This window comes from Taudactylus pleione, unplaced genomic scaffold, assembly GCF_031769625.1.
Source record: "Taudactylus pleione unplaced genomic scaffold, aTauple2 ptg000547l, whole genome shotgun sequence".
NCBI lineage: Eukaryota > Metazoa > Chordata > Amphibia > Anura > Myobatrachidae > Taudactylus > Taudactylus pleione.
This window is the reverse complement of record NW_028284949.1, coordinates 2,052,897-2,070,909: the sequence shown is the minus strand read 5'-3', so window position 1 is coordinate 2,070,909 and position 18,013 is coordinate 2,052,897. Positions and strand designations below refer to the sequence as shown.

The 18,013-nt window shown below is 45.0% G+C and overlaps 1 protein-coding gene across 2 annotated transcripts in view; it reads left to right on the top strand.

Annotated features, from left to right (window-relative positions):
- Positions 1-15,334, top strand: part of LOC148500752 (uncharacterized) — a 55,193-nt gene extending 39,859 nt beyond the window's left edge. The window contains exons 5-6 of one of the 2 annotated variants that reach the window (XM_088451371.1): positions 100-691; positions 13,813-15,334. In XM_088451371.1, the coding sequence (XP_088307497.1) occupies positions 100-691; positions 13,813-14,855 (1,635 nt within the window). In that variant the 3' untranslated portion in view covers positions 14,856-15,334. The remainder of the gene's footprint in view (positions 1-99; positions 692-13,812) is intronic. The other variant, XM_088451372.1, reaches the window with a different exon arrangement.
- Positions 15,335-18,013: the final 2,679 nt, after the last annotated feature.

The following is an 18,013-nucleotide window of genomic DNA, read 5'->3' as shown; positions in this document are numbered from 1 at the left end:
GAACACTGTGTGTGTGTATGTGTATATATATATATATATATATATATATATATATATATACTCAATAATATCAGACATTACTAATGTGTTTTTTTGTAGGTTTACTGTGAAAATTTGAAGGATAATAAGGCAGAAGATATAGAGGGTGAAAAAGAAGAGACGTATGTGACTGATCTGAAGGCAGACTATACAGTGGGGGAAAAAGAGACGTATATGACTGATATGAAGACAGGAGATATAGAAGTAGAAGAAGAGACGTATGTGACTGATATCAAGGCAGAAGATATAGAAGGAGAAGAAGAGATGTATGTCACTGATATGAAGGCAGAAGATATAGGAGAAGAAGAGACCTATGTGACTGATATAAAGGCAGAAGATACAGAGGGAGAAGAGACATATGTGACTGATATGAAGGCAGAAGTTATAGAGGGAGAGCAAGAGACCTTTGTGACTGATAATAAGGAAGAAGATGTAGAGGGAGAAGAAGAGACGTATGTGACTGATATAAAGGTAGAAGATATAGGAGGAGAAGAGAAGTATATGATTGATATGAAGGTAGAAGATACAGAGGGAGAAGAAGAGACCTATGTAACTGATATGAAGGCAGAAGATATAGAGGGAGAAGAAGAGGCATATGTGAGGGGTGATCAGCAATGTAAGAAGGAGGAAAACCCTTTAGATATCAGCATAGGTGAGTAATAAACTTATTACCGAAAACAGTCACATATTCTCCTTGCTCAGTTACTACAGCAATCTCTTACTCTACACCCTGTCACTACAAACTAATGAGGGAATTGTATCTGCCCAGTGTGTGAGTCAGGAGCTATCAGCCCCTATTAGACTCCTCTCGCCCTCACATCATGGCACTGTGTGTTACCAACCCAGAGATCAAACCAGTCTCCCCCCCCCCCCCCACACTCTCTCATACATCAGAAGCCATCAGCCTGTATTATACTCGTGCTCTCCCCATCTCATCCTGTCACTGTGTGTTACCAGCCCAGAAATCTGACCAGTGTTCTCCCCACACTCTGTGGTGTATCTCATACATCAGGAGCCATCAGCCCCTATTATACTTCTGCTCCTCCCCTCACATCATGTCACTTTGTTTTACCATCCCAAATGTTTTGTATAATACCCATAACAACACATTTCACACTACTGCACCATGTCACACACTCAGAGCTATACCCACACCCATATTTGCACAGTGTCTCCCTTTAGTCTCTGTGTTTGGATTCTCTGTACTGTTGCGCTCTATCTGCTGACCATTCTCTGTATCCTGCTCTGTCCTGCTGGCGTCCTCTTTCTGCTGTAGCCAGTCTGTGCCCTGTGCCATTCCCTAGCCTGTCCTGCTGCCTCTCCTGCTCTGTGCCTTGCGCCATTCCCCTACCTTGTCTTGCTGCCTCTTCCGCTCTGTGCCCTGCACCATTCCCCTAACCTGTCCTGCTGCTGCCCTTGCTCTGTGCCCTTTGCAATTCCCCTACCCTGTCCTGCTGCTGCCCTTGCTCTGTGCCCTTTGCAATTCCCCTACCCTGTCCTGCTGCCTCCCTCACTCTGTGCCCTGCGCCATTCCCCTACCCTGTCCTGCTGCCCCCCTCTCTGTGCCCTACACCATTCCCCTACCCTGTCCTGCTGCCTCCTCCACTGTGCCCTACACCATTCCCCTACCCTGTCCTGCTGCCTCCCCTGCTCTGTGCCGCCATCATTCTGTGTTGCTCTGTCCTATCGCTCTACTTGCCTCTCAGCGTTCATCTACAGTGACTCGTTAGCCTAATTTAGTATCATGACTCTGGTGGGGCTACTCTCCCTGAGTATTACCAGAGGACCATTTAGAGGCTGCTTTTGCTACATATATTTCCACCTGGAGAACTTTGTATAGTGTAAACGCAGTTGTTGGTAATTTAGCCCCAAGTTTCTCCTGTTTATGTGTGAGAGAGGTCTATTTGGATATTGTGATTCACTGGCTAATGAGTCTTCCTGTTCTGTGATGAAGGCTAGGGAATGTTACCCAGCAAAGTCTGCAATTGGGGGTAAGATACAGATTTGTCCTCACTCATCTTTGCTTCAGTCACGTCAAACAGCCCCTCGTGGCACAACTGGTTGCATGAGCCTCTGCTAGCGTTGGGCATTTTTTTTGCATCTTTTTGTTTCCAAAAATGAGTCTAAGTTGCAATGTGTTGCAATTAGGACACACTAGGAGACTGTGCTGATTAATTTCAATGTGACACTTGTATATGTGTGTGCGACTAATGCCGGGTACACACTAGACGATATGTCATCCTATCCTGTTTCCCTGCTGCCCAATATTGAGGTTGTTCCATCGTCTGTGCATGCAAACAACCTGCCGACCCTGGCAAGTTTAAGGGTCATTCATCTAAGGCGCCCAGGGAGGGGGGTGCTGCGCAATTGCAAGAGCTGTTCTGTAGTTCTCTCTCCTTAGAACTTAGACAGTGATGGTTTATGTGCCCAGTGTTTCTCTGGTTTTCAGCCTGATATTCCAGCAACCACGACTTCCGCTCATGAGCTGGCATGGGCTGCCACACTGTCTCAAGTAATGTTACAGCTGGTAAATCAGCTTGTGACCCCTAGACCTACACTGCCTGCTAGTCTTGCCACAGGAGTGGGTTAAGTTGCCAATATTCTGCCCAATGACATACCCTTTCTCAGTCGGTTCAGGGTCTGGCGCAGGTGTCTGCTTCTTTCCAACATATGCTAGACAAGGACCGACCTTCCAAGCGTAAACATTCCAGACGGGAAATGTCTACTCCACGTTCTGGATATGGCTCAGCCTTAAAGGTTTCCTCAGGATAGTGTTCCTGTTGATTCAGATATGGAGACCTCTATTCAAGAGGACTCCCAGCCGCAGGTGGATGTTGAAGCTCTGATCAAGGCTTGAAATCCGCTCCTTTAATTAAGGACACAGACCAAGCCTCTAAGTCTGATTCCCTCTCCCCAGTAAGGGGATCTCTAAGCACATTTCCACATTTATACCCCTCCCAGCGGCTAACAGGGCAAGTGGGAATCATCTCCCCCGGTGGATGCACATGTGGCAAGTTTGGTTAGATCCTCTACTTTGCCCTCAAGGATCCTACAGATAGGAAGCTAGAAAATGTTCTTAAAGCCATCTTCTCCAATGCGGGATCAATTGTCTGTCTGGTCCTTGCGTGCGATTTGGTCGTCAAACCCTTGGGATGCTAGGTGGATTTTTTTGAGGATGATGTTCGGTCAGGGGTTCACAGAATAGAGCTGCTATGTCTGGTCGACAATGTTAGAGAGTCTAGTACTTATCTTGGTGAGGCTGCCATTGACTTGGGTGTCCTTGCTTGCAATCCGCATCAACTGAAGTGTCTAGGAGAGCTCTCTGGCTCCGCAGTAGGCAAACGCATGCAGACTTCAAAGTGGCTCTGGATGCTCTTTCCTTCACAGGGGATGTTCTTTTTGGACCAGAGCTTGACAAGACTGTACCTACAGTTGTGGCACCTAAGTACGCTTTCCTTCCTTCTGCGGTTCCCAGGTCAAAAGCCTCTAAATTTTGTTAATTTCATCGACAGGGTAAGACCAACGGTCAGCCCTTTGCCAAATCTCACCGATCTATATCAAGGACCTCTAGTGTTCACTCTAGCTCCGGCGCGAGGCAGGGTGCCGGAGCTAGAGAGGGCAGGTTTGTGTGCGCGCGACCGAGAAGGGGGCGTGGTCATTGAAAAGGGGGCGTGTCTATAAGACGCATCCCCTTTTCGTCACTCTTGGGGGCGTGCCCGGCACTTACGGACACGCCGGGCAGCCCCCAAGGCCTGCAGACAGGGACAATAGATGCCGAGTTCATGCGCCCGGCATCTATTCTCCGGCGGTGACTGGGTCACCGCACATTTCTTCACCCGCGGGACACTGCGACCCGCGGGTGAAGACGGCACCTGCAGGCTGTTAGGGCAGGGCGCTTTTTGCCCTCCTTCTGGAGGGCAGGGCGCTTTTTGCCTTTCAGAAGGAGGGCAGGGCGCCGCGCCCCGCTAAAACAGCCTAGCGGGAACGCTAGACCTCTAAGTCCGGAGGTAAGCAGGCCTTGTCCAATTACCATCCAGCTCCCAAGCCATTAGATAAACCTGTTGCATGACTGGGTGGGCCTCCACCTGGGAGCTGCCAGAGCGGGAGGCTGTCTTTTGATTTTCTCTGATTCCTGAATAACGACATCAGAAGCCTGGGTAAGAGGAATAATGTCCCACGGTTATGTCCTAACTGTCAAGGAACGTCCACCAATTCAGTTTTTCTCCACAGGTCTTCCAGTGGATCCAGAGGTGGTAGGAGCACTACGGAGATCCATCAGTTTTGTTTTGGTCTCCTGAGTGATTGTTCCTGTTTCTTCATCTCAGAGAGGTACCGTATTTTATGCCAACCTTTACCTGGTGTTAAAACCGGATGGATCATTCCATCCCTCACTCCACCTGAAATCACTGAACGGGTATCTCAATGTTCCCAGGTTCCGCATAGAAGCTTTGTATTCCATAATTCTGGCCTGAAACAGGGGACTTAATGGTGTTCTTGGATATCCAGGATGCCTACTTAAACATTCCCATTAGGGAATGCCATCAGGGCTTTCTCAGGTTCACTGTAAGAGAGGATTATTTTTCCTCGTATTTTCATAAAGATTATGACGGGCATGGCAGCATATCTCAGATACTACCTTTCTGGATGACCTGCTTATTTTGGCAGAATCCCCAGAAGTACTTGAGGATCACCTCTGTCTCACGGTGGATCTTTATTGAACTCAGTGGTGGGTCATCAATCATCAAAAATCTTCTGTGACACCTTCTTGATGCTTCACTTAGGTGCCTTACTGGTTACCTCGGTTAAGCAAGTGTTCCTTCTGTTGAACAAACTTATGACCTGACAGGCCAAAGTTCTGGCCCTCCTTGGGCGGCAGTGCGTGTCCATTCATGCTTGCATGCAGATACTGGGCACTCTAGTGTCCACTTTTGTGATGGTCGTATATCCTCAATTTCACTCGCACTCTCTGCAGTTGGAGATTGTAGCCAGTTGGAACAAGTCACATCTTTACCTCAGATCTCAGAACATAAATCTATTAGGGGAGGTACAACACTCCTTAATGTGGTGAAGTCTCATTTGGACAAGGGCCACCCATTCTGGCTTCAGGACTGAGTCCCTTTCACCACCGACGCCAATCTTCACAGGTGTCGAGCAGTGACTTGTTATCAAACCTTTCAAAGACAGTGGATGGATCAGGAGAGTCTTCCCATCAACATCCTTTAGATTCAGGTGGTCTACAAGGATCTTTATAAGGTTAGGCTCCTTCTGCACAAGCTTGTGGGCAGAGGGCTACCTTCTGGCTCTGTCAATGGTATGCATTTCAGGAATCCAAAATTGGGAAGCGGATTTTGTCAGCCACCAGGACATTCATGCAGGCAAGTGGACCCTTCATCCTGAGGTCTTCCAGGCATTAGTAGGTCACTGGGGCTGTCTGGATATCGATATGATGGCCTCCCATCATAACCGCAAGTTGCTGAAGTACTGTTCTTGGACAAGCGATCCGGGGCCCCTTCTGGTGGACGCTCTCGTGGTCAAGTGGTCATTCCCTCTCATTTAAATTTTTCCTCCAATTTCCATGATTCCACGGGTACTTTGCTAAAAAAAAGTTGGAGGGTAGCACAGTGATTCTCTTCGCTCCAGATTGGCCATGCAGAGCTTGGTATGCCGACTTTCTCCTTCTGTCCATCGACACTCCGTGGCAGCTTCCACTCTGACCCAACCTTCTGTTTTAGGGTCCGTGCTTCCACCCGGATCTGACAAGTCTGGCTTTGACAGGGTGGCTATTGAGACATCAATCTTAAGAGCCAAGAGATTTTCATCTGCAGTCATCAAACCCTGCTCAACACCAAGAAACCTTGTTAAGCTAACATATGGAAGACTTACTTCACTTTGTGTTCGGCACTGGGATTTAATCCCCGCTCTTTTCGTCTGTTGAGTGTCTTCTTCTTACAGGCCGGATTGGATTTGGGCCTTCATCTTTCATCAATCAAAGTTCAGGTTTCGTCCCTTTTGGTCCTCTTTCAATGTATGGTGGCTTTTTTGCTGGCTGTGCAAACTTTTATCCAGCCTTTGTTTGTACACCCTATGGCTCCGTGGGACTTATCCTCGGTGCTCCGGACCCTCCAGGAAACCCCTTTCAAGCCCTTAAATTTGGTTGATCTTCAATGGCTTAAGTGGAAGACAGTTTTCCTCCTAGCCATTGCTTCGGCCCATCAAGTTTCTGATTTTCTCCCTCCTTTCTGATTTTCTGTCAGGACCGGGTGAACCTTTGCATGTGCCTTGGTTATCTTCCAAGGTCATTTCTGAGTTTCACACTAAGAAATTGTGGTTCCTGTCTTTTGCCTACTGGATTCTTCTGTGGAACAGGCATCATTAGATTTAGTGAGGGCTCTCTGTATTTCTTTCAACAGGATGAGGTGATTTGCATTGTTCCAATTCCCTTTTTGTCTTATATGACTTTAAAAAGCGGGGCTGGCCGGCAGCTACCAAACAGACTTTGTCTCATTGGCTTCGGTTGACTATCCATCAGGCGGTCATACTACCCAGACTTCAGTATGAGCGCATTCCATCAGAGCTGTCGGCTCTTCTTGGATGGCTTAAAGTGGCGCCATTGTAAGGCGGCCACGTGGTCTTCTCAGACCTTCATTAAGTTCTATGCTTTTGACACCTTCGCCTTCATTTGATGCAGGTGTAGAGTTCTTGGTGCAGCACAGGATCGTCCCATTTCTTAAGGGAACAGCTTTGGGACATCCGAGCGTGATCGCTGTGTCCCCCATGGAGAAAAGAGAAAAGTGGATTTTTGTCTTTACCTGTAAAATCCTTTTTTCGGACTCCATAGGGGACACAGGAAAATCCTGCAAGCCAGGTGTGTCAGGGAGGGTCCTGCATCATTCCTGCATCATTACTGGTTTCTCGTGTGTGTGTGTGCTGTTATTCCTTCTCCTTACTCTTCTCCTTCTCCCTTCCTTGGGCTTGTTAAATTTAACTGGGCCCCCTAGTGTTGGAGGCAGGGTATAGGGGAGAGGGAGCCTGTGCTGCTGGGCAAAAAAATGTAACCATTTTTTATTGCCCAGACTCCTCCTCACCACCGATATCCAGCATGATCCCTGTGTTCCCCATGGAGTCAGAGAAAATAATTTTACAAGGACAAAAATCCCCATATACAGTATTGTGCAAAAGTTTTAGGCAGGTGTGGAAAAATGCTGCATAAGAATGCTTTCAAAAATAGAAGTGTTTAATAGTTTGGGCTGTCTGAAAGCTGCGTGACAGAGCATCTGCCCACTGCACTTGCCTGGGACCTAGTCTTTTAGCTGACTCAATGTAGGCAAAATGTATGTGGTCCGTGTAGATAGTGACAGGATGTCTAGCACCCTCCAACCCACATCGACCGGCTTCAAAGGCTCATTTAACGGCTAAAAGCTCTTGATTACCGACATCATAATTAGCCTCTACTGGGGAGAACTTTTTGGTTAAAAATGCACATAGATAAAGTCTAGTCCTATGGGTTGTTTTAAGATGGGACAGCACCCACTCCAATCTCAGAAGCATCTACCTCCACCACAAACGACAATGCTGGGTCTGGGTGCCGAAGGACGGATGCTAATGTGAAGACCGACTTGATGTTGCAGAAGGCCTGGATAGCTGCTGGAGAACAATAAACAGTATCTGCGCCTTTGTCAACTGCACAATGGGATCTACAATAGCAAATGACCGGATAAATCTGCGGTAATAATTGGCAAACCCAAGGAAGCTCTGAATGGCCTTCAGAATGGTGGGTCGGGTTCACTCCAGCACCACTTTGAGTTTAATGGGGTCCATAGCAAACCCACTGGGATTGATGACATACCTCAGGAATGATACTTCTTTTTTTTAAATTCACACTTCTCAAGTTTGGCATAGATTTGGTTCTCCTGTAACTCTTGCAGTACCTGGCGAACATGGGCACGGTGTGTCTCAAGAGAAGGTGTATAGATCATGATGTCATCTAGGCAGACAACCACGAAACGACCCAGGAACTCTGGGATGATGTCATTGATATAGTTTTGGAAGACCGCAGGAACATTGGCCAGACCGAACGGCATTACAAAGTACTATCGGTGTCCTGAGTGCGTGTTAAATGCCTTCTTCCATTCATCTCCCTCTTTGATCCAGATTAGATTATAAACACTGCGCAGATCAATCTTTGAGAAGATAATGGCATCCCGGAGCTGGTCAAACAGGACCGAAATAAGTGGCAAAGGATAAGAATTCTTAATGGTGACTCTGTTGAGTCCTCAATAATCAATGCAGGATCGCAAAGTTCCATCCTTGCCTACAAATAAGAATCCTGCACCCACCGGGGATTTGGAAGGACAGATGAATCCCTTGGCAAGGTTCTCTTTGATATAGTCCTTTCATGGCCTCAGACTCTGGAATGGAATGGAGAGGGCATATACCCTGCCTTTGGAAAGCTTGGCTCTGGTAACTAACTTGATGACGCAGTCATATGGATGATTCTGAGGTAGAATATCTGCTTTCTGCTTGGAGAAACATCTAAATATTCCTAGTAAGGTGGTGGTAATGGATTAGATTCCAATTGTAGCGCCCGTATGGGAAGGGTAAGGCAACCCTTGGAGCAGTTTGGACCCCACCGCAGAACCTCGCCACTCTTCCAATCGATGACAGGATTGTCTTCAGCCAAAGTAATCCAAGTATGATAGGAGCCAGAGGACAGTGGATAAGGTAGAAAGACAGGTGCTCAGTATGCAGAGCTCCGATGGATAGCAGAAAAGGTGTTTGCCTCTTCACCTGACCGTTGAGCAAGGGTTGTCCATCTAGTCCACATATGGAAATTGGTGACTCCAGTACATCTGCAGGAATGCCAATAGACTGGGCATAGGCAAGGTCCAAGAAATTTCCTGGAGCTCCACTGTCAGGAAGGCCGAGGCCCTGACCTGCTTACCTCTGACTAATATGCGCACTGAAATGAGGACAAAATTTTCCACTGACAGGCCATTACTTAGACTCTGTCATTTCCCTGACTTATGTGGACACGAACGTGCTTGGTGCCCCTTGCCACCACAGTAGAGACACAGACCCAGGGTCCGTCTACGTGTCCTCCTCAGCTGTTAGGGGTTTTCTGCTTATCTGCATGGGCTCTGGACCTTCCTCAGGCAACATGATGGCAAAAGTACAGGAAAGTGGGAATGGACCCTCCTTCTCCATCGTTCATTCTCTGATGCATCATTCTACCAGTATGGCCAACTTCATCAAGGCATCCAAGGAACTCTGCACGGATACTGCACCAGATGATCCTTTATCTGTTCCGTTAGGCCTAAGCGGAACTGACTGACTGCGTAATGCTGGGTCATTCCAACCGCAATTGTTGGCCCAGCACTGGAATTCTGTGCAGTATGCTTCGGTGGTACTCCTTCCTTGCTGGAGAGAATGTAACTGAGCTTCTGCTATAGTAGCTTGATCCTGATCATCGTAGAGGACCCCTAAAGCAACAAAGAAGGCATCCACTGGCTGATGGGCTGGATGTTCTGCATATAGACCGAATGCCCAAGTCTACGGGTCACCTTGGAGCAATGAGATAACAATCCCTACTCTTTGGACCTCTGATCCGGAGGAGTGTGGTCTCATCCAGAAGTATAGCTTGCATGCCTCTGTCACGGAAGGTTGTGGACTTGGACCCAGAGTGGAATCAGGAGTGGGTTTAAGAACAGTCTTCTGATACTGGAAGGACGCTGGCTTGAGAAGAGTACTGCTCATGAGTGAACCATTAGATAGTGAGTGTCTCAGACGGACGTTTACCCAGAAAAACACGTAGGTACCGACTGTAGGTAACCGGATAGCCGGAGGGGACGTAGATGTCGTAGACTTTCTTGGCCACAAAGAAGAATCCTGCACCAGCTAGTGAAGTGGAAGGTCTGATGAAACCTTTTTCTAGATTCTCACGAATATATTTGGACATGGCCTTAGTTTCAGGCAGGGACAGAGGATATGTGTGACCACTAGGAGGAGTCTTGCCCGGCATCAGTTCAATAGGACAGTCCCAGTCCCGGTGCGGAGGTAAAGAATCTGCTCCAGCTTTACTGAACACATCACTAAACAAAATATACTGACAAGAAATTTGCGGATTCTCAGATATTTGTATTTTTTTTTACTGGTTTGACACAGGGTAAACAGGAGGCACGACAATCTTCGCCCCAGGACAGTATTTACATAGAGTCCCAATCAATTTTGGGGTTATGTCTACATAACCAGGGGTATCCCAAGATAACCCCATGTAAGGCTTTGGGAATAACTAGGAACTGGATAAATTTGGTATGGAGAGCCCCTACCCTGACTCGTACAGGTTGGGTTATGTAAGTCACAGTCCCATTACGGATTTGGCTGCCATCAACCGCCGATAGAGTGATGCCGTGATCGAGAATCGTGACGGGTATCTGTAGTTGGAGAATGAATTCCAAGGTAATGAAGTTCTCCGCTGCCACTGAATCTAGGAGAGAAAGCACAGTTTTAGAACCCTGTGTAAGTTCCAGGGAAAGGGATAAGGTGGATTCTATCATGGATGGAGACCGAGACATGACTCCTAACCTGGTGTCTCCGATGCCAGTTAGGAGCGGGAGTTTCCCAGACGATGAGGACAGGAAGTTACCAGATGACCAGTCCCTCCGCAATGCATGCACAGATTTTCGCTGCGATGTCTTTGCCGCTCCTCTGTGGATAAATGGGCCCTTTTAATCTGCATGGGCTTATCCGTCGCCGGCCCGGGCATAGGCGAATTAGGAAGGTTGGTAGGGCGCCCACTCCATAAAGCTGCGATCAATGCTTCCTAATTCCATTTTAACTCAGAGGCCAGCGTCTGGAACTGAACAACGTACTGACTCACGGGACAGGCTGCCTTGGCGAAGTCGTAGTATCTCAGCAGTTGCTGAGGTTGTTCTTCCTGGTTCATCAAAAATTGCCTGAAGGAGGACAGGAATTCGGAATAATTCTCCAATAAAGGATCGAATCTCTCCCAGAGTGGTGACACCCAGTCCAGAGCGGACCCGGATAATAGAGACACTATATAGGCCACCTTGGATTTGGCGGACGGGAAATTTGTGGGTTGGAGAGTGAAGTGAACATCACACTGGTTGAGGAAGCCCCTACACAGCTTTGGACTTCCATCAAACTTATTGGGAGTCGGCAGATGCAGATTGTGTGGAGTGGCCGGAGTGGCTGGCACAGCTGGAGTAGAAGCTCCTGGAGAGGCTTGCGGATTAGTGGCGGAGGGCATATTTACTATGACCAGGGAAGCCTGAAGATTATCCTGCCGCAGCAACATCTCTTGAAGAAATTGGGCAATTTGTCGCAGGGAAGCCTCCAGTCCCTCTAGGCGGCTGGCAATGCCTAGGAGAAGTTCTGTTCTAGGATCCTCTCCACTGGCCGAATCCACATAGCCAATGCAAACTGTCATGGACGGTTGCGGACTTAGACCCGGAGTGGAATCAGGAGTGGATTTAAGAACAGTATTCTGATACTGGAAGGACGTTGGCTTGAGAGGAGTACTGCTCATGAGTGGCCCGTTGGATAGTGAGTGTCTCAGATGGATGTTTACCCAGAAGGCACGTAGGTACCGACTGTAGGCAACCGGATAGCCGGAGGGGACGTAGATGTCGTGGACTTTAGCAGGGATCCCAACTAGGAGCAAGAGCCAGGAGAAGCACTGCTGCACATGGAGGTAAACGATGGTAGCTAGATCCTGAAGCAAGCAGAGTCGTAATGGCAAACTGGACTGGAAACACAGCAAAGGAGCACGGAGAACTACCACCCAGCAAGAGCTGGGAATAATGTTGCACTGGCAATGAAAGGACTGCATATCAGCCCTTAAATACCCGGAGGAAGTGCAGGATTGGTTGCTAGGACTCCTGGAATGCTCTGCCTGGATTGGCTGGAATGTTTCACATGCTGAAATCCAAGATGGCTGCCAAACCTGATACAGACTCACCACAAGCATTCAGGACAGTATGTCTCCGGAACCCCCTGGCATACAGCGCAGATCTCCACCAGCGGGACCCTGCCATAGCTTCCGGATAGGTAAGTTCCGCTGCCCCCGAGCACACACAGCCCTGGTCGTGACAGCCTCATGAAAAGAACTAACTCCGATCTCCAGAGAATCAATCTTAGGAGATTCATCTTGGGTTCTTTATTAGCTAATGTTGCCAATGAAGTAGTGCAAGGACTCTGATCATGAGAGGCCACTTGGAGGGACAAGTCCTGACATTTCTAATTCAGCATCTGAAGCTGATTGGCTATGATTCATCTTCCAGTTGAATTTTTAATTTTCTGTCCGGTGATAATGTTATGAAACACCCTTGTATGTGTATAAGACCCCTAGAGCCTCCTACTGAGATCTTCTGCCTGCAGCAACAACCTGTTGTTCCCATAGAGTTGAATACACTCACCGGTACTTAGGCTGCCCTCAGGACTTCAGCTCAGGCAGTAGGGGCTTATACCATGCAGGGGTGATCGCAGGATATTGACTGGAGTAGAAACAGATACTTAAAAGGGTTAGGGTAATTGCAGAATCAGAACCAGCATCCACAGGGTTAATAGCAGGACAGCTAGTCTGGATAGCAAACAGGTGATTTAGCAGACAGCAACTATAATGCACACAGCAGGACTTGCAGGTGTAGTAGCAGCACAGAATCTATCACAGCATATATAAATAACATCTACAGGGTTAATAGGATAGCTAGTCCGTATAGCAAACAGATGATGCAGTGATGCAAAAACACTGCAGCAGAGATTATATTCACTGTGGAGATTTGGTAATACTTGCAGTTAGTAGAAACTTGAAAGTTCCACAAGAATGTAGTAACTGGGAACAGACATGGCTGGGCATATGCCGAGCAAGATACCAGAACAACGATACACATGGAACGGACCAGGCAGCAACACAAGGTATAAGTTGTCACCGGCAAGGAATGCTGGGATTGACTGCAATATAACAGGAAGAGGAACCAATGCAAGCCATCCTCCTTGATTGCAGATTTAATTGCAGCTGAACTGACACACACAGACACACAGCTTGTTTGCAGACTGGCAGCAGCTGAATGCTTCTACAATTCTGACAGCTTCACTGCTGCCTAGCAACAGCCAGGACTAAAAACTGTCAGAAATCCTGGCAGCACATTGTAACAGTCATTAAGAACTATATTCAGGGTAAAGAAGAACAAGGAGTCTTGGAAGTGATGATGATATGGCCCCCAAAGAGCCCAGATTTCAACATCTTTGCATCTGTCTGGGATTACGATTATGAAGAGACAAAGATTTGACCAAGCCTACATCCACAGAAGATCTGTGGTTCTCCAAGATGTTTGGAACAACCTCCCTGCTGCGTTCCTTCAAAAACTGTGTGCAAGTGTACCTAGAAGAATTGATGCTGTTTGAAGACAGTGTTCACATCAAATATTGATTTGATTTAGATTTCTCTTCTGTTCATTCACTTTGCATTTTGTTAATTGATAAAAATAGCCTATTAACACTTCTATCTTTGAAGGCATTCTTACTTTGCAGCATTTTTTACACACTTACCTAAAACTTTTGCACAGTATTGTACGTGTGGAAAAATTATACTGGTAGGTTAGGTGGCTTTGCACCCAAGTTAAACCAAGTGAATTAAAAATTGTAAACTCCACTGGGGGAATGAAGTGAGTGGCTAAATTTTATCTGTAAAGCACAGAATAATATATCTGCAATATAAAGAACTGAATAATAATACAGTTATTTTATTTCCATCAGATGGACGCACAAGCAGGAATGACTTGGAGGGAGTCCTTATCTTGTCTACAGATCTTAAAATAGAAGATAACATCACACAAGCTTATCACAGTGCAGCTATATCATCTGACCCCTCTAATCATGAAGACTGTTCTCCTAATACCTCAGCTTTTGTTACACATAGTGCAGTTCATACACCTGATAAAATACTTTCTTGTTCTCAGTGTGGAAAATGTTTTACATGTAAATCACTTCTTGTTACACATCAGAGAACTCACACAGGTGAGAAGCCATTTCCATGTTCTGAGTGTGGGAAATGTTTTACACAGAAACAAAATCTTGTTAAACACCAGAGACATCACACAGGGGAGAAGCCGTATCCATGTTCTGAGTGCGGGAAATGTTTTACACATATATCATATCTTGTTACACATCAGAGACGTCACACAGGTGAGAAGCCATTCCCATGCTCTGAGTGTGGGAAATGTTTTACACAGAAATTAGATCTTGTTAGACATCAGATAAGTCACAAAGGTGAAAAACCATTTTCATGCTCTGAGTGTGGGAAATGTTTTGCACATAAATCAGTTCTTGTTAGACATCAGAGAAGTCACACAGGGGAGAAACCATTTTCATGCTCTGAGTGTGGGAAATGTTTTACACGGAAATCAGATCTTCTTTTACATCAGAGAAGTCACACTGGTGTGAAACCATTTCCATGTTCGGAGTGTGGAAAATGTTTTACACAGAAATCACATCTTGTTATACATCAGCGAAGTCACACAGGTGAGAGGCCATTTCTATGTTCTCAATGTGGGAAATGTTTTATATGTAAATCAGATCTTGTTACACATCAGAGAAGTCACACAGGTGAGAAGCCATTTACATGTTCTGAGTGTGGGAAACATTTTGCACAGAAACAAAATCTTCTTAAACATCAGAGACATCACACAGGTGAGAAACCATTTTCATGCTCTGAGTGTGGGAAATGTTTTACACACAAATCATATCTTGTTACACATCAGAGAACTCACACAGGTGAGAAACCATTTCCATGCTCTTAGTGTGGCAAATGTTATACACTTAAATTATATCTTGCATATCAGAGAAGTCAGAGTGTGGGAAATATTTTACAGAGAAATCAGCTCTAGTTAGATATCAGATGTCACACAGGAGAAAAGCATTGCTATGAGCTGATACATAACAGGGTTTTACAAACACTCCAGTCATACAGTATTTTAACATTTTAAGTTAACAGTGTGCAGATAATTGGAATATGTGTCATTAATATAAGACTGGTAAAGAGCACTCGGGTGAAACTTATAGTAGTTTCTTTATTCTATTAGATATCAGCACTACTCTCTCCACAGTTATAAAATACCACATTGTTGTTATATAGAGTCAACAGATTTTTTTATGGAAAGTTGTGGATAGAATCCAGATATTTGCTATTTTGGAATGGTGGATTAATGGTGAGGCATGAACCACAATGTATTTCTTGTTTGTGGGTAAAAAAAAATGAAATAAAAACATATTAGCTTTTTTTTTTTTTTTTCATTTTCTTGCAATTTAATGAAACTTGGCACGTAATGACTGTAGTTCTGGGGTCTCCTCACCAATGAGATATGACAAATGGGTCTTGAGTAGTAATATTAGAGATAAAAAGTAAGATATGACAATAATGAGGAGGTGTTCCTATGATAAGCAGTAATATTAGATGACAGTAATGAGGAGATCTTCCTATAATAAGCAGGACTGTGAGGCAGAGTTTATTCTCTTCTGTAATTCTAAAATCAACCATCCAGCGCTAATTTAACTAAATTTAAATGTATAAAATCAAATTGCCTGTGTGTTACAAAAATGTTGTATAAAGCAGCAGAGATAAAAATTGTGCTAGTGGTAACTTAATTGCACACCTGTGAATCAGGTGTGTTTGACAGAAGAATATAAGAAGGATCCCCTGCGCTAATTAATATGCATATGGGTTGATATGGATGAACTGACAATCACCACACTGCTATAATAATATATATAAATCTTTACTTATAAAATATAATATAACAATATCAAATTGACCGGTCAATATACAATATAAAAGTCACCATAATATAGTGATTCAATTCTTAGATACACTATCACAAAAAAGTATTGCTGAGAGAGGTGAATCCAAAAAATAAAAAAGCATACAATATGCAATAGGTGTCTTATAATAAATGTCTCTCATAGATAGTCTCAATATAAGAGATAAAAAACAAATAACAAAAATCAATCATCCAGGTCCAGGACACATTGGGACTCATTCAAACACATTGGTGGTGTTCAGCAGCTGGGACGTGGATTTCAGTGACCCCGGAGGACGTTTGCTGGCAGTCGGAGTAGAGGCTGGGATTGAGCCGTGGCTGAAGCACCTTTATTGCACCATCAGGTGAGCCGCTCACACACTGTCTCTCCGTGGACGCAGCCTCCTCCGGCAATTACCTTGCTTTACTTACCTGGAAATAGACAGTATCTCATTATTTAAACAGAGCTATACATTAGATGTCTTCCAGGATTCCTAATAATATGGAGCCGGCTGTCTGATATCACAGAGGCACAAGCGCTTTGGTGAGAGCATTGCAGCGGGATCACACGTTTAGTGTGAAACATTCCAATATTTTCCTGGTGAACTGGATGATTGATTTTTGTTATTTGTTTTTTATCTCTTATATTGAGACTATCTATGAGAGACATTTATTATAAGACACCTATTGCATATTATATGCTTTTTTATTTTTTGGATTCACCTCTCTCAGCAATACTTTTTTGTGATAGTGTATCTAAGAATTGAATCACTATATTATGGTGACTTTTATATTGTATATTGACCGGTCAATTTGATATTGTTATATTATATTTTATTATAAGTAAAGATTTATATATATTATTATAGCGGTGGTGATTGTCAGTTCATCCATATCAACCCATATGCATATTAATTAGCGCAGGGGATACTTCTTATATTCTTCTGTAATTCTTCAGTCCTCAGGGTGATCAGATTATTTCCCTTTTAGTAGATCGTAAGAACCTCTTCACCTTCTCTTTGGACTTGATTCAGAAAGTTCAGGATAATTGTTTATTGGAAACAATAATTGTTGCTCGGATGAAGGAAACTGATGGCTTTTGGTCTTGTTCTAAAAAACAATAATAATACCTTTATATTTATTGTACAAACACACTCAGCTCCATAAGGGCAATTAGAATTGTCCACTTGTTAGTGGAAGGTGTCCTTTTTGAATCTACTCTGCTAGGCATGTCCACCCCAATGAATAACAAATAGGGAGTCCCCCAATGTAACCATAAAGCCCTAATATTTGTAAAAAAAAAAAAAAACACTCTGATGCGTTTCATCCACTATGGTCTTTGTCAAACCCTTGCCAAATACAATAGTGGTTGAAATGCGTTGGGCGTGAGAGTGGTTCTCTTTCACAAGCTACCTTGCAGAGGATGGCTGGGAGACGCAGCACAGTATAACTGAAGTCCTGGCCAGTAATATTGTAACGGTTTACATTCTTTATGAGCTCACAGCAGCCAAAATCTGGTAGGCAGGCTTGCAAAGACATATTGTATGCTGTGATTGTTATTTGAAGTTTGTGTGATTTATAATAAATCAGTAATGAACGAGATGTTCTCTGTTATTAATTTTTCTAAATTTTGTATGTCTTGGAGGAACATTTCATATGTGAAGATAAGTTTTAGAGTCGAGATTTTGGGGGAGATGGAGAGTGATAAAGTACCAACCAATCAGCTGCTAACTCATTTTTCAAACATAGCCTGTAACATGACAGGAGCTGATTGGTTGGTAGTTTATCTCTCTTCACTTTATAATTTTCCAAGGTTTAGTTCATCTCCCCCTCCGAAAAGGTGAAGTAGAGCTGGGAAAGTGTTACATATTACACATCGCCCTCATATCATCACTGATAAAGTAAGTGCATTAGCATACGGGGTCACCAGAACTCACATGCAGTGGTGTAACTAGGGTGGGGCAAGCAGGGCACGTGCCCTGGGTACTGTGGCAGGCCCTGCAGAGGGCTCTGCTGGACAAAACAGAGTGCCCATCCCATCCGTCTCAGTATTGCAGCAATGGCTACTTACTGCCCCGCCTCCCTTATCACGCTGATCGCCCTCCCATTTCTCTCAGTGTGGCGATCTTTGAGCGGCAGGTGCAGGTAACTGCTAGTTTCAG